Source organism: Lytechinus variegatus, chromosome 1, assembly GCF_018143015.1.
Source record: "Lytechinus variegatus isolate NC3 chromosome 1, Lvar_3.0, whole genome shotgun sequence".
Taxonomy (NCBI): domain Eukaryota; kingdom Metazoa; phylum Echinodermata; class Echinoidea; order Temnopleuroida; family Toxopneustidae; genus Lytechinus; species Lytechinus variegatus.
Window position 1 is genome coordinate 38,793,084 of NC_054740.1, and position 15,089 is coordinate 38,808,172.

Sequence of the window (15,089 nt, forward strand, 5' to 3'; positions counted from 1 at the left end):
CGGAATAAAAGGCGAATTTGCAAATTGTAAGTAAATTCACTCTAGGCTAGGTAGTAGTAGACACATACATGTACTTTCCTGATTTGAGCATGTATAGTGTGGGGATTGCAGAAATAATGTTTTTCATTTTTCAAAGATAAATTGACTTGCGGGTTAAAACCCGACGGGTCAGCGGGTCCTGCTTGCAAATTATTGGATTATACGGGACTGTACGGTTCGGGTTTTCACTTGCGGGTTACAACTATTCTGCACTTGCTTCTAAAAAATTGTGTGAGGATTATTTCTTGAATATTGTCATTACAGAAACTTTCCCTAACATCTGTAATATCACAATGTTATATCACTATTAAATGTCAATTGTCATGCAGAAAATTGATATTTGATATATTCCAATCGATTTGGAGCTAAACCTGCAACAATGTTGCAGCTAATGGCAGTTTCAACCTGCAGGAACATCAATCCCACATCGCCTAATGGTTGAGCCTGCACCAACAGAACTTCAGCCAATAGAAGTTGTACCTGAATCAGTATCAATTTCATAGCCAATGGAGTTGAAAACGTCAAGCCCTGGGTGTAACTAGTGTAAACACCGACTCTTTCAGCAAAAAAGTGGAATGCCTCTGGCCGTCTCACCTGCATCACGCGTTTCAATATAGCAGCAGTGCTGACTTTGAATACTACTCTAACTCGCACAAGATGTTCAGTGATACATGGTTACTTACTCTTATGTCCACTTTTTTATGAACTAGACCAATAAACTTACAGAGATATGATGGTTATTCAACAAAAAACCCCAACATAGCCAAAGTTCATTGACCTTACATGACCTTTGACCTTGATCATGTGACCTGAAACTCGAACAGGATGTTCAGTGATACTTGATTACTCTTATGTACAAGTTTCATGAATCAGATCCATAAACTTTCAAAGTTATGATGTTAATTCAACAGATACACCCAATTCGGCCAAAGTTCATTGACCTTTGACCTTGGTCATGTGACCTGAAACGCGCACAGGATGTTCAGTGATACTTGATTACTCTAATGTCCAAGTTTAATGAACTAGACCAGTAAACTTTCAAAGTTATGATGGTAATTCAACAGATACCCCCGATTCGGCAAAAGTTCATTGACCCTAAATGACCTTTGACCTTAATCATGAGACCTGAAACTTGCACAAAATTTTCAGTGATGCTTGATAACTATTGTGTCCAAGTTTCATGAATCAGATCCATAAACTTTCAAAGTTATGATGGGAATTCAACAGATATCCCCAATTCGGCCAAAGTTCATTGACCCTAAATGACCTTTGACCTTGGTCATGTGACGTGAAACTCATGTAGGATGTTCAGTGATACTTGATTAACCTAATGTCCAAGTTTCATGAACTAGGTCCATATATTTTCTAAGTTATGATGACATTTCAAAAACTTAACCTCAGGTTAAGATTTCGATGTTGATTCCTCCAACATGGTCTAAGTTCATTGACCCTAAATGACCTTTGACATTGGTCATGTGACATGAAACTCTAATAGGATGTTCAGTAATACTTGATTAACCTTATGGCCAAGTTTTATTAACTAGGTCCATATACTTTCTAAGTTATGACGTCATTTCAAAAACTTAACCTCAGGTTAAGATTTGATGTTGACGCCGCCGCCGCCGTCGGAAAAGCGGCGCCTATAGTCTCACTTTGCTTCGCAGGTGAGACAAAAACTCAACTCGAGAAACAAAAAGTTGAAAGTCAACGATTCCAAAGCTCAACTTTGTGCAGGTGACTTTGATGCCCATTCCGTTGGGACTCGGAATGTGAAAAAGGACACAGAAACCACTCATGCCAACTCCAAATCTCACTTTAAAGGGGAAGTTCACCCTGACAAAAACTTTATTGTAAAAATAGCAGAAAAAATAATAAAAAATATTGCCGAAGGTTTGAGAAAAATTCATCAAATAATTAAAAAGTTATTAGAATTTCAATTATTTGATTTGTGACGTCATATGCGAGCAGCATTCCTACATAGCGAATGGTAAAAAATCAATAAAATGTCATTTTCTCAGAAAATTGAATATGAAAATACTTACCTGATTTTCTTATTTACGAGATAACTCATACATCTACTTGATTTGCTAGTTCAGCCCTCTGGACTGCCATACCCGAATAGAACTCCCAAGGATTTAAAAAGCGCGAGCGCGCCCTCTCCCGTTCAGGCTTACTACCCATGATCACCGCGCAACTAGCGTCCATCTTCCTCACCTTTCGCAAGCCCATACGTTGAAACATGTTGCTACGCAAGGCGGAGGGTCGGTGGGAGGGTATCAAGTAGATGTATGAGTTATCTCGTAAATAAGAAAATCAGGTATTTTCATAATTTACTTCAATAACTCCATACATCTACTTGATTTGCTAGACCAGCACGGACTCAAACCGTAGGGAGGCATGTTTTCAATTGTAAGCCTAAGAAAATTTAAAAGAAAAAACAAAAACAACGAAATTTAGGGAGAGGGGGAAAAAGCCGCAGCTGCTTTAAGCGCCGAAGCAGCAAATCTCGCCTCGCTGGACGGAATGTCCTTCAAGTAGAAAGAAGTGAAGGAGTTAGTTGAGCGCCAAAAGGCGGCCCTCAAAAATGTCCTCGAGAGGAATGCCCTGTATACTCAGGAATACTAAGTATCATGGGCCCTCGGCCTAGTGTCAGGAGAACAACATCACCTGCTGACTAGAGCGTAAGAATCGAAATTTGTTGAAAATTTCAACAAGAATCGTGATCGGAAAACTGAAGCTTTTAAGGCTCAGTAAGTGATCAATCGACCAACCTGAGAAGGCGAGATATCTCAGAACCCCTACCGAAATTTAAGCGTGCCGCTTGCTAGTAACTAGCATGCGACTAGCAGGGCACTCGCTTAAAAAGCGAGTGCGTGCTAGCGAACAGTCCCTGCTCGCTAAAAGATCGCTTAACTATTACTCTGCACGCATATCACACGCTTATTAAGCTAACCGCATGCTAGTTACTAGCATGCCGCAAGCTTGCGCAAGCTAGTCGCACGCTTCCCGCAAGCTTGGAAATTTCTGTAGGGGAAGCCTCCGCGTGGGAGAAAACGCCCAGAATTCGATATCTGTCTCAAATGCGTGAGGGCAGAAATCTGCAGAATTCTGATAGAGAGCTGTGGTAAAAAGTTACTAGCGGTCCGAAGGGGACCAGGAACGACGGAGAGTAGGGATTTAGGAAGAAAACCACTCGTAAGGCAGACAAGGGTCGAGAAAGCGACTGAGTGCCATCCTGTTAATAAGGAATGCCGCGGACATGTTGCCTATGTAGAATAGAGCAGTCTGGTCAAAACAGCTCAACCGGGCGTGTCAGGGATACAGCGCGGTACACATCACGACAAAAGTGTGTTAGACCGAGTGATCGAGAGAGAACTCAGGATCCCCTTTCTCCCATACTGATTGAAGCACCCATCTGAGGGTGCAGTGCCCGCGGTGGAAGAGGTGGCTTGGCTCAAGCCGCCATCGCCGAGAGAGCCCGTGAGGCTAGGCTGCGATGGCTGTCCGCTGGGCGGGGGAATCCCTAGCAGCAGCAAGTGTACGCCAGAGGGAGCTGGCGAAAAAAAATCTGTCACGATATTACGTGTAAACGACCATCAAGAGATGCTCTAAACGAACAGACATCGCCAGATATGATACCTCAACCGTTACATTCCCAACGGAATCGAATGAGGTAGCAACGGCCCTGTCCTATCAAGTTAGGGACGGAAACTGGCTAAGAGTGTCGAAGTCCTCGCTTGAAGAAACAAGCGAAGGAGACTTGAGGAAGTAATCACAAAATTTCCATCAGTCTGCGGTGAGAACCAGTTGTTTATGAAAACAGTCACAAGGCCTGTTTCTCAGGTGATCGTAAGAGCGAGCACCGCCGGCGCCGGTTGCGGCAGCGTGGAACAGTCCAAAAAGCTGCGGGGGGCGGCAAAAATGACGCCCTAAGCAGCGGGGGATGAGAATCTAAATTTCTAAAAGAAGAACTCCAGTGAAGTAAATCACTTACATGGAGAGGCTCATCCACAGTCGGCCCGAGAGAAGGCGGGTCGTAGTGATCGTGGTTAGGAAGGCATAAGCATACATCCATCCACTGTTACATCATCCTCGGTCGTGCGGTGACCCTGGCCACATGCCTTGCATGGAAGGAGGATGAAAGCAGCATGCGGGGCGACTCGAGTGTGCCGTGAAAAAATTTCTAAGAAAGAAGCCGATTCGACTAACGGGCACGGTAAAGACATCCACCGTAGACCACTCCGCACAAGGAGGGAGCGGCGGAGACGCCCGCAAGATTGACCCACATAGAGGGCAGTCTATAAGATAGACAGTTAGAGCTCGACCGATGGTCTGGCGGTGTACAGTTTGGTGTGAACTCGCCGACCCGGTACGGTGGGTGTGCCCAGAAAGTAGGCATAGAATGCCGACAGAGAATCCTGGGGCTTTAAACAAGTTTGAACGCGCGTACATAGCCAACAATCTCATGAGATGTACGGCGGTTACTTTCCTCCGAGATGATGTTTACCCAACCGGGAAAGACTCGGGGAACAGCTGTGAATGTCAACAGGAGGGATATCTAGCATATGAAAAGCTGATTCCTTCCACGTATTCGGTGCGGGTGCTGCCGGCGGTGTCCGGGGGGACGACCCGTGATGGCAGCTCGGGCAGGGTTCGTACGAGCCGCCCGAATACGAGACAAATAGGTTAACATAACCATAATGCACCGGGTGGTGAAGGCATAGCGATTATTAAGCACAGGAGAACTTTTAATCGCCGTGACATTCAGATCCGATATACATACTCATAAGCTCGGAGAGCTATGAGATAGTGAGACATACCGCTGAGCGGTGATGGTGCTCATATCAGAGTCGCCCTCTCTTCAGCGGCGATCGCTGGAGAACGGGTGTCTGTACTAGCCCTGACTCTGGCGTTGCAAGGGTAGGAGCTAAGTAAGACAGGGCACCCTTACTTTCGAATAGAAAGTGAGGTTCAGGCCAGAAAAGCGACGGTCCCGTCGCCTGGGCGGACGGTCCGCGGACGTGATAGGTTGTCCTCTCAAAGCAGCCAAACATTCTCACGAGAGAAGTGCGGCATGCGGTATGTAAGAGATTCATACCTCCAATCTACGGGCCCGCTTAGGGGGAAGAATGGAGAGAGTTACCGCTGAAGGAGTCGTCGCCGTATGTGAGCTTGACGTAGAGGGCGAATTCGGGAGAACCTGCATAATAATCGCCCCCCCCCCCTGCCTCTGCCTTCTCGCTAGCCTCGAGAGGCTTGAAAATTTCGAGACGGCGGCGTCGGAGCCTGGCGCTTCCGGGCAGCAGCAGAGCGGGGGTGGGTTTACACCCACGGAGCTGGCGGCTTCCTCGTCGTAGGAGCCGCCTCGTCTAGAGCGACCCCGTCACTCTCTGAGACCCCCAATTCGGCCGATTGAGCTCGGAGCGCCTGAAGAGGCGGGGCGAGAAAATATGGACTCCCTTGCTTCATCAATACCCCCACTCGGAGGGTAGATGTGAGGTAGATACTTGTCAAGCAGCGCCTGAGCGCTTACTGAAAAGTCGACCGCGGGATAGGGGTTGTCCTCGTAAAGGGAGTCTCGCTCTATGGACTGAACCGGGGGGTTGTCCAGTAAGCGCCGGGGTGGCCCCGCGTGTCGGCTGGGACACGTGCTCTGAGATCGACGAAAATGCTGGAAAGCACACGCGATCTTGGGGCACCCGGTTAGTCGGTGCACTGGCTGGCGATTTAACAGAATCGCTCGAGGATTTCCCGGGTGTCTGGTGGTTATTGCCCACTTGTCTCCTTGATGCTCAGGGGCATCAGCGGGGTGAGTAGACGTCGAGGGTGGGGTGAACCCGCACTACTCGAAAGCAGAATGTAGCAGCATGAATAGCTGTAACATCTGACCACCGACACAAGGGTCTGAAGGAGGAACGCCCATGGCAACAGGGCTGGCCGACCTCACCTTCGACCTCTTCTTCTTCGCGGCCTCCGCCGGTGTGGCCGGGGCAGAAGAAGGCACAAGAGGCACGGGTGATTTCTTACGATTTGCCGCCCCTGGCAGGGCGGCCGTCAACAACGAAACTTCACCCGAATCTGACGGGGTCAGATTGTGGTCACAGTCTGATGTGTGACGCCTCTCGCGGTAGCATAATGTAGCAGCATGAATAGCTGTAACATCTGACCACCGACACAAGGGTCTGAAGGAGGAACGCCCATGGCAGCAGGGCTGGCCAACCTCTCCTTCGACCACTTCTTCTTCTTCTCTTTCTGCGGGCTCCGCCGGCGTGGCCGGGGCAGAAGAAGGCATGAGAGGCACGGGTGATTTCTTACGATTTGCCGCCCCTGGCAGGGCGGCCGCCGACAATGTAAATTCACCCGAATCTGACGGGGTCAGATTGTGGTCACAGCCCGATGTGTGACGCCTCTCGCGGTAGCAGAATATAGCAGCATAACATGTATGACTGTAACATCTGGCCACCGATAAGAGGGTCTGAAGGAGGAATGCCCATGGCAACAGGGCTGGCCGACCTCTCCTTCGACCTCTTCTTCTTCTTCTTATTTTGCGGGCTCCGCCGGCGTGGCCGGAGCAGAAGAAGGCACAAGAGGCACGGGTGATCTCTTACGATTTGCCGCCCCTGGCAGGGCGGCCGCCAACAACGAAACTTCACCCGAATCTGACGGGGTCAGATTGTGGTCACGATCAGATTGTGGTTACAGTCTGTGTGACGCCTCTCGCGGTCAGGGGCTGGGCGATCTCTCCCGATGCTGTCAACGGAGGACGACTTATACGGCAGAGATCCTGACCTGTGCCGGGGGGAGAGAACCGCACTCTCCCTCCGGACTTCTGGTGACCCGGTAGCCGGTGGGTCGCATAGCCCTATGGGTGCTGCGGCGGCAGGACCTAGTTTAGGCTTGGAAGCCTTGGCTACCACTTTTTCCTTTGTCCGAGACCGTGGCACCACAGTCTCGGCCTTCCTTCTCTTAGCATCCGACCGCAAATTCGGAATGCTGATCGACGCACCCTCATACTCACCGCCGCTGGGCGCTCACCGCGGCGTCCTTCCTGCTCGCCTGGAGGCGGCCGACTTCTGTAACTTGCAATCGGGACGGTCCCCGTGGAGGGCACCAGGTCCTCTGGGGCTGTGTTAGTCCCATTCAAAGATACCTCTCTCTACCCTGAAAAAGGAAAAACAAGAATTTTTCTTTTTCTTTTTTTTTTTACAAAGATCTCGCTTAGATTAAAGGTGGAGACCGGAGTGGTCTTTCCCTCCTCCTAAAAGGAGTTTGTTTGAGCAAACAGAACAAAACAAGAGGGGAGGGGTAGGGAGGAAGAAGAAACTAAGAATAGTTTAGGTATCTGCCTGTAAGAAAATAAAAAGGAGGTCGGAGACTTTGAAAAAAGAAACTCCTACAAGGTTCCCCTACTATATTCTCTTTTTTGTGCCCGAAGGAAAAATTCGAAACAAAAATTCAAAATTGAATGCAAGTTCAGAAGAGAACGAACTTTCCACCTGCGAAGAAACACAAAAACAAGCATTTCAGAGCAGGAAGAAAAGGGATTGAGAGACAAATAATTCCAGATAAGAGAAATTTTACGATAATTTCCAAGAGGAAAAAAAAAAATAACCTCCTGTGGAAAGGTAAAGAAATTCAGAACAGGAGGAAGGAGGAACGTCTCTAGTAACGATTCCAAGAGGAAGAACGACACAGTAAATCCTCAAAGGGAATCGTAGAGCCCGCCTGTCGAAATAAAAAATATATAAGACTAGGAGGGAAGAGGGAATTGAACGAAGAAAACAATTCCGGGACAGGTCAAAAAAATTTCTAACAGGAAGGAGACCCACCTGTTTTTTTTTTTTTTTTTTTTTTAGGGGGGATTGAATAACCAAACAATCATCAGGTATAATTGCGTAAGCCGAATTAAACAATCCCCGAAGCGTCTGTGAATAAAATACTAATCAAGAATTTTATTCAGAACAGAAAGGAAAAGGAATTGAGCTTTAGGATGCGCCTGTGAATAAAATATCAATCAAGAAATTTATTCAGAACAGAAGGAAAAGGAATTGAGCTTTAAGATCCGCCTGTGAATAAAATATCAATCAAGAAATTTATTCAGAACAGAAGGAAAAACGAATTGAGCTTTAAGATCCGCCTGTGAATAAAATATCAATTAAGAAATTTATTCAGAACAGAAAGGAAAGAGAATTGAAGAATTAATCAGTCGAAAATCTTAATAAATCAATTCCAGAAAGCAAGGAAGGAACAGAGTTGAAGATCCCAACCTGCAAAAAGAAATAACAATAACACCCTCGACAACAAAGTGTAGAGGCTGTCTAGAATTTAATTCAAAAACGGCACCAAAAGCCACCACGCTTTGAACGTGAAGAACAATAACCATGACAGGTGGTGAAGGCTTGCTGCCACGTAGGCAGGCCAAGCCCGGTGCCTCGCGAACGCGCAAGCGATGCGGCGCGACGAGAACTCAAACGTTAGAAAAACAATTTAAGTGTCACCAAAAACACGTCTAAAAGTCACGCCAAGTGTAAATTCTGAACACAATCTTACACACAAATGGAAAGATTGAAATTAAAAGGGAGAATGCACCACAGATAAGCGAAAATAATATACCAAAGCTCAAAAAGATTTGAGCTCTTAGGAGACTTATCTGAGCACGTCTTGACAGGTGGCTTGCCGAAAGCAAAAGAGGAAGATGGACGCTAGTTGCGCGGTGATCATGGGTAGTAAGCCTGAACGGGAGAGGGCGCGCTCGCGCTTTTTAAATCCTTGGGAGTTCTATTCGGGTATGGCAGTCCAGAGGGCTGAACTAGCAAATCAAGTAGATGTATGGAGTTATTGAAGTAAATAATGTTTTTTACTGTACCTTTTGTATATCAATAGACAAATCATTTCACACCCGATCATGAAAAGAAAACAAAATTAAGTCATCAGGAACCATGCAAAATTTGAAATTCATGCATTTTATATTACATAACACATGGGGCAGCTGCTCGTTTATGACGTCACAAATCCAAAACTTTGAACTCTAATAACTTTCTTACTCTTTAACGGATTTTCCTCAAACCTTCACCAATATTTTTACTATTTTTTCTGCTATTTTTGCAACAAAGTTTTCTTCAGGGTGAACTTCCCGTTTAAGGGCTATTCAGTCCGCTTCTGAGCCACAACTTGCGGTCCAGCTTCACACACTCGATGACCAAAAGCATTGGAAAATGTGTAAACTCTTTGACACTGCCTACACCATTGCCTTTATTGAGCAGCCATTCACTTTTTTTAACCACTCTGGTTGCGATACAGAAGAAGCATGGTACAGACCTAGGCAACAAATACATCAAAGACAAAGCATGTAAAACCTTCACCACTCAAATTGTCAGTTCATTAGAGGAGGAAAGGCAGAAGTGGTGTTACAATCACAAGCGATTATATTTCTGCATCTTCTCTGACAGGAGTACCGGCTGTAAATGAAGAGGAGGTCAGTGTCAAGTTCCTGGATTATGGTGTTCCGAAGACCAGACTTTGGGGGTAATACTATTAGTACTTTTAAAACTATTTTCAATACTTTTAATCATTTAAATTTCAAGCTTGTAGTTTTTTTTTCCATACTCCCTTTTTTACGGAGAGGGAAGAAGGAAAACCTAGAAAGATATTGTGGAGAGCCTCGAAAAGTAAAAAGTAACAACATATTACATGCCATTCTCAAGATGCACTCAAAATTTATAACAACAAACGTGTTATGATTTTGCAATTCATTAACACAGAATTGCAGAGCCATCTACTTGTGTTGCCGAAGGAGTCCACCACGCCATCGACGAGCTCTGTACACAACACAACTAATACCAATACGAGACAGGCTAGAAATAACATATTAAATGCCATTCTGAAGACCAATCAAAACTTATAACACAAGAATTATAATTTCTCCTTTTATCAATCGCAGAGCCATCCTCTTGTGATGCCAGAGGAGTCCACCAAGCCATTGACCAGCTCTGTACACAACACAACTAATAACAATACGAGACAGGCTAGTAATAACATATTACATGCCATTCTGAAGACCTATCAAAACTTATAACACAAGAATTATTATTTCTCCTTTCTTATATTGGAGAGCCATCCTCTTGCGATGCCAGAGGAGTCCACCAAGCCATTGACCAGCTCTGTACACAACACAACTAATACCAATACGAGACAGGCTAGTAATAACATATTACATGCCATTCTGAAGACCTATCAAAACTTATAACACAAGAATTATTATTTCTCCTTTCTTATATTGGAGAGCCATCCTCTTGCGATGCCAGAGGAGTCCACCAAGCCATTGACCAGCTCTGTACACAACACAACTAATACCAATACGAGACAGGCTAGTAATAACATATTACATGCCATTCTAAAGATCAATCAAAACTGATTATAAGAACACAAGAAGTATAATTTCTCTTTTATCAATACAGAACTGATTAGCCATCCTCATTTTGTGATTGTGAAGGAGTCCACCAAGCCATCGGACAGCACTGTACACAACACAACTTGCCAATATGAGACGGGCTAGTTGCTGCAGCAGCAGACAGAGCAGCTGTCAATTTTGGGAGAATAAGAAGTGCAATGTACTTCACATCAGCTTGAGGTGTCACTCAAGGATGCATTCAAGGAAACATATTTTTACAAAGGTTTGTATAACAATATGGTTCCATTTGCTTTTTTAAATCACTTGATAATTTCACTTCAGTTTGGTTTATTTTCATATGTCACAAAATATAATTCATGTGTACCTTGTAACATTCAACAATAAAGAACAAAACCTTCATAACAAATAAGTACATTAAAAAAATCAATAAAATATGGCAATGGTTGAGACTGGAAACATATAAAAACATGAGAATATAAAGGAAAAATTATTCAAAAATAGAGCTTGTACTTTAGGTTCTCTAAGAACAACTCATAAGTTATTGTCCATTTGTTATAATAATAATGTTAATATAAAAAATAAAACCAAAGAGAAATATACTTGAGGGGGGAAAGAAGGAAAAAAGGGGGGCCAGGGTGAAACACTACATAGCCATAAAGTATAATACATAAATTTTCTAAATTTTTGGGTTGCAACGAGACAGGCATCTAGTGTTGTTATCTAGAAAAAAAATCCCGGTCCGAAACCGTCCCGGCAACTTCAAAATTTCCTTATCGGGATCCCGGCTCGTCCCGAATCCCGAAACATATCTCCACGCACAAATGCAATCCAAAAGTGTATACCTACATTTCCAGCCTTAAACACTGCGCACTGGCGGTGCACCAGACAGTCAAAGCATAGAACTATTAACTGTTAGCTCCATGGTCAAAGTGTGCATGCCACCACCGCAAATTGTAAACATTCACTCAAAACGTGGGGAAAATAATGATGAGACAGTCAAAGCGTGCCACCACCGCAAACTGTAAACATTAATGACCACTGACATGACCCGAATTATGTTTGAGTTGACCCAGCTGCTGATCTGACAGTCCAATAACACACGTGTCGGTGCCACTGATCTGTGGTCGGTGCGCACGTGGTTGACAGTTATAAGCAAATTGCGTAATGTCTTGTCAGTGCGCCTGTGGCCCTAGCTAGCCCAGAATATGGATTTACTTTCAGTTTCACTCTCTCTCCCTCTCTCGTAACTCTGAACAGTATGATATCACCAAGGAGATATCTCCTTCATATCACTACTACTGAGAAAAGTGAATACTATCTTATCAGAGAAGCTTATTTGGAAATTTACACAAGATTACTCCCGGCGGCCGGCACTTCGCATCAAAACAACAAACTCATTTTTTCTTTAATCATGAATTACTTTCGATCGAGAAAACATTTGAATAGATACTCAGACTATTCACAGTAAAAAAATATTTTGAACAACTATTTAAATATTAAGAAACATTGTTTAAGCCAGTCAATATACAACTATTTTTTAAACTATTAAACCAATAGAATTTTTTTAAACTTTAAACAGTTTGTTTTTAAATATTTTTTGCAATTTCCAACGATATCATTTAAAACTGTTAATATCATTGGAAATTTGTTTGATGCATTTAACAACATATTTTTACAACATATAGGGTATGATATGACTTTCAAAACAATGTTGTTTCAAAGTTTAAACAACGCCACTTTAAACATCCCCAATTCTAACAGCGTTTTGGTACAATTTTACAATTTAAGTCGAAATATATCTAGGAGAAATGATTTGACCATAGAGCTATTAACAGCTCCATGATTTGATCGACTGGTTTGCAATTGTAAACATCAAGTCAACAGATGACAGATGGTCCCCAGTCGTGAACGACCAAGCACTTCCCGTAATCCCCCCTTCTCTCTCTCTCTCTCTCTCTCCCGGCACTAACCAGCTGAAACATGATGCGCATTCGTCTAGTTGTTATTTGCAAACCCTTTCACAAAAAAATACCCCAACAAATACAATCATCACAAAATTAATGTCGACTTTTTTTAAATGACTAAATTTGCAAATACACATAGATCATCATTGTCAATTGTTAGTATAAAATTATTTCATGATAAATTCACTAGTCCATACATATCGTAGCAGATTCAACTCGAAAGTATGGGGTAAATGAATGACTCAGTAAAACGAACCGAGGCGAAAGAGGTCTGCACATGAGACTATACAGTAGACGATTGTTGTCTGCGGAGATCTCTCGAAGCCGTGTGCAAAGCTAGATTGCGTGCATGCTCATGCGATCGACGAGTACAGATAGCTATATGTAATTGCGTAATATTTCGAGGTGCATGTGCACACAGCCAGTTGAAACTAAATTGTTCTCTCGTATTTCGTAAGTACAATTACTAATTAGGGAAATATTACAACATGAATTTGGCCATTATTGATTTTATTTTCCTGCCGGGATACGGTCTAAGTTGATTGATCCCGGAACCGTCTCGGAGCCTCAGACCGCCGGGAATTCATCCCGATCCCGGACCGACTGTCATCACTCTTTGTTTTGGACTCATCTTAACTTCTAACCCTTAATCTATTACTAAATTTGTTCCAGAAGGATTTCTAACGGCAATGGGATTGTGCGTCCCCTTGACCCTCAGTGCCACAATTCAAGGCAAATTTTTTCTTTTATTTTGATGAACTGTCCCTTTTTATACCTTTGATTCCATGTCCTCTTCCTGTTTCAATTTCCTATTTTTCCTCCTTTTTTAGGTCTTCTGCCACTCGATCATTTCTATATTTTTTCACCAATCTTTTGTTTCCCAATGACGTTTTCCTTTATTCCCCTAAGGCTAAATCAGTATCATTTTCTTTTAATTTAAGTGTCGGTTATTATTGTTTGCTACCCTTTGTTCTTGTTGTCTTTCCCTTTGGCTTTAGGCTTAGCTTTAAACCTCTGCCTTATTAATATTATCTTTGGCATTTTGCCTCATTTTCTTCCTCGTTTTTCTGTTCTCATTTCCCAATCTACTTTTCCCCTTTCGCCACTCTTTCAACTTGTTCAACGAACAACGTTGTTTAAATATGCCCTGCACTTGCCTTGGCTTCTAGCTACTCAACACTTATTAATGCTTTTCCCCTTTCTTTCTCCCTTTTTTATTTTAGTTTTGACTTTTCTCATTTTAATACTTAGTACTGTAGTTTCATCTCTTCCCCTTGGCTTTATTCAGTAATTTGAGCTTTAAATTCTCTCCTGTGATTTGTCTCTTTCAAGACTTTCCTACTTTTGATTTCTAATTTCTCTCTCCTTTTATTCCATTTCACTCTTCTCGGCATGGATCGGGAGGCAGTGAGTTTGGTAGATTCGCGCGGAGCACGAGACTACCTTGTTGCCGATCGAGGCGCGAGGTGCCCGGGCCCGGGGGCAGCCGGCAGGGCCAACCGCGAGCAGTCGACGCGACGGCAGATGCAGATCGACTCGAGCGATTGCTTCGTGTTTACTTACCTTTGCTTCCACATCCTTTCCAACATTTCCTTCATAACCGATCAAATCTTTGATGTTATTGGCAGAATGTGCGTCACCGAAATTCCTGACTGAAATTGGTATCCCCTGCAAAATGTTCAGTCTTTTAAAAAAAATGCCATGCCTTTTACACACGACGTGCGCACAGGAGGATGCCATCTTGAGATATGGCAGCTTTGAAGAAAAAATATGATTATAATAATAATCATCATCGTCATCATCAACATCATAATTGTTGCTTGTGCAAAAATACTTCGGCAACGATAATTCATCTATTAACAATACCTAGATGTTGAGCAAATTATAAATTTACATTGAATTCTACTTTCCATTGTCTTTCATTAATTTTTTACACAGTAATCATCGTTTGCTAAATATAAAACAGAACAATTACTATTCTTCTACGAAGATGTCATATTGTCTCATCTTACCTCGTATTGGTGTGTGTGCAACATTCGATAAATAAGCTACTTTTTTGTAAATGTGGGATCATTTTGTCACAATTTAATTTACGTTTGAATAGAGCATGATATGTCCATTTTTTTATAACTTAAATATTTCTTCCCTCTTGGTTGCAGTTTTATTTTTAAATCTATCGAATGAAGTAGGTATTGTTTGTATTTTGAGCCCGGGGGGCCACTTACATTGACGAGTGGATACCATGCGCGACCAAAAAAACACGTAAAAAGGATGTCTTTTTCACGACAGGGCACGTTACGTACGTAACGTGAAAAGGGTGTCAAAAACACAAAAATAATGAAAAAAGGGTATCTAATTCGCTAGGAAGATTACGTGTTTAGGGTCAAATTTGCGGGGATGATAAAACAAAATTAAAATGTTTTATAAAAGATGTCCTTTTTGCCCCAACACTTCGTGTTTAGAGTCCGATTTGCGCGAGGTGTAGAAGGTGGGGTCATACTAAACCAAAGCCGACGACCGAATGACCCGTAACAATAAAACATTCCTGTACTTGTTTAGGGGTCCATTTCAGGAAATATTTGCCAAGAGTATCGTTTTGTTTCCAATACTGTCTTGTTAAGGGTAGGGTTTCACACGCCAATACTTGTTAAGGGGTGCATTTTCAGAATATGGAA

General features: G+C 43.2%; 1 protein-coding gene across 1 annotated transcript in view; it reads right to left on the bottom strand.

The window, feature by feature from the left end:
• LOC121413525 (probable asparagine--tRNA ligase, mitochondrial) overlaps window positions 1–14,161 on the bottom strand; it is a 31,986-nt gene extending 17,825 nt beyond the window's left edge. Inside the window, exon 1 of the mRNA XM_041606368.1 lies at window positions 13,978–14,161. Coding sequence (XP_041462302.1) covers window positions 13,978–14,154 — 177 coding nt within the window. The 5' untranslated portion in view covers window positions 14,155–14,161. The remainder of the gene's footprint in view (window positions 1–13,977) is intronic.
• Window positions 14,162–15,089: the final 928 nt, after the last annotated feature.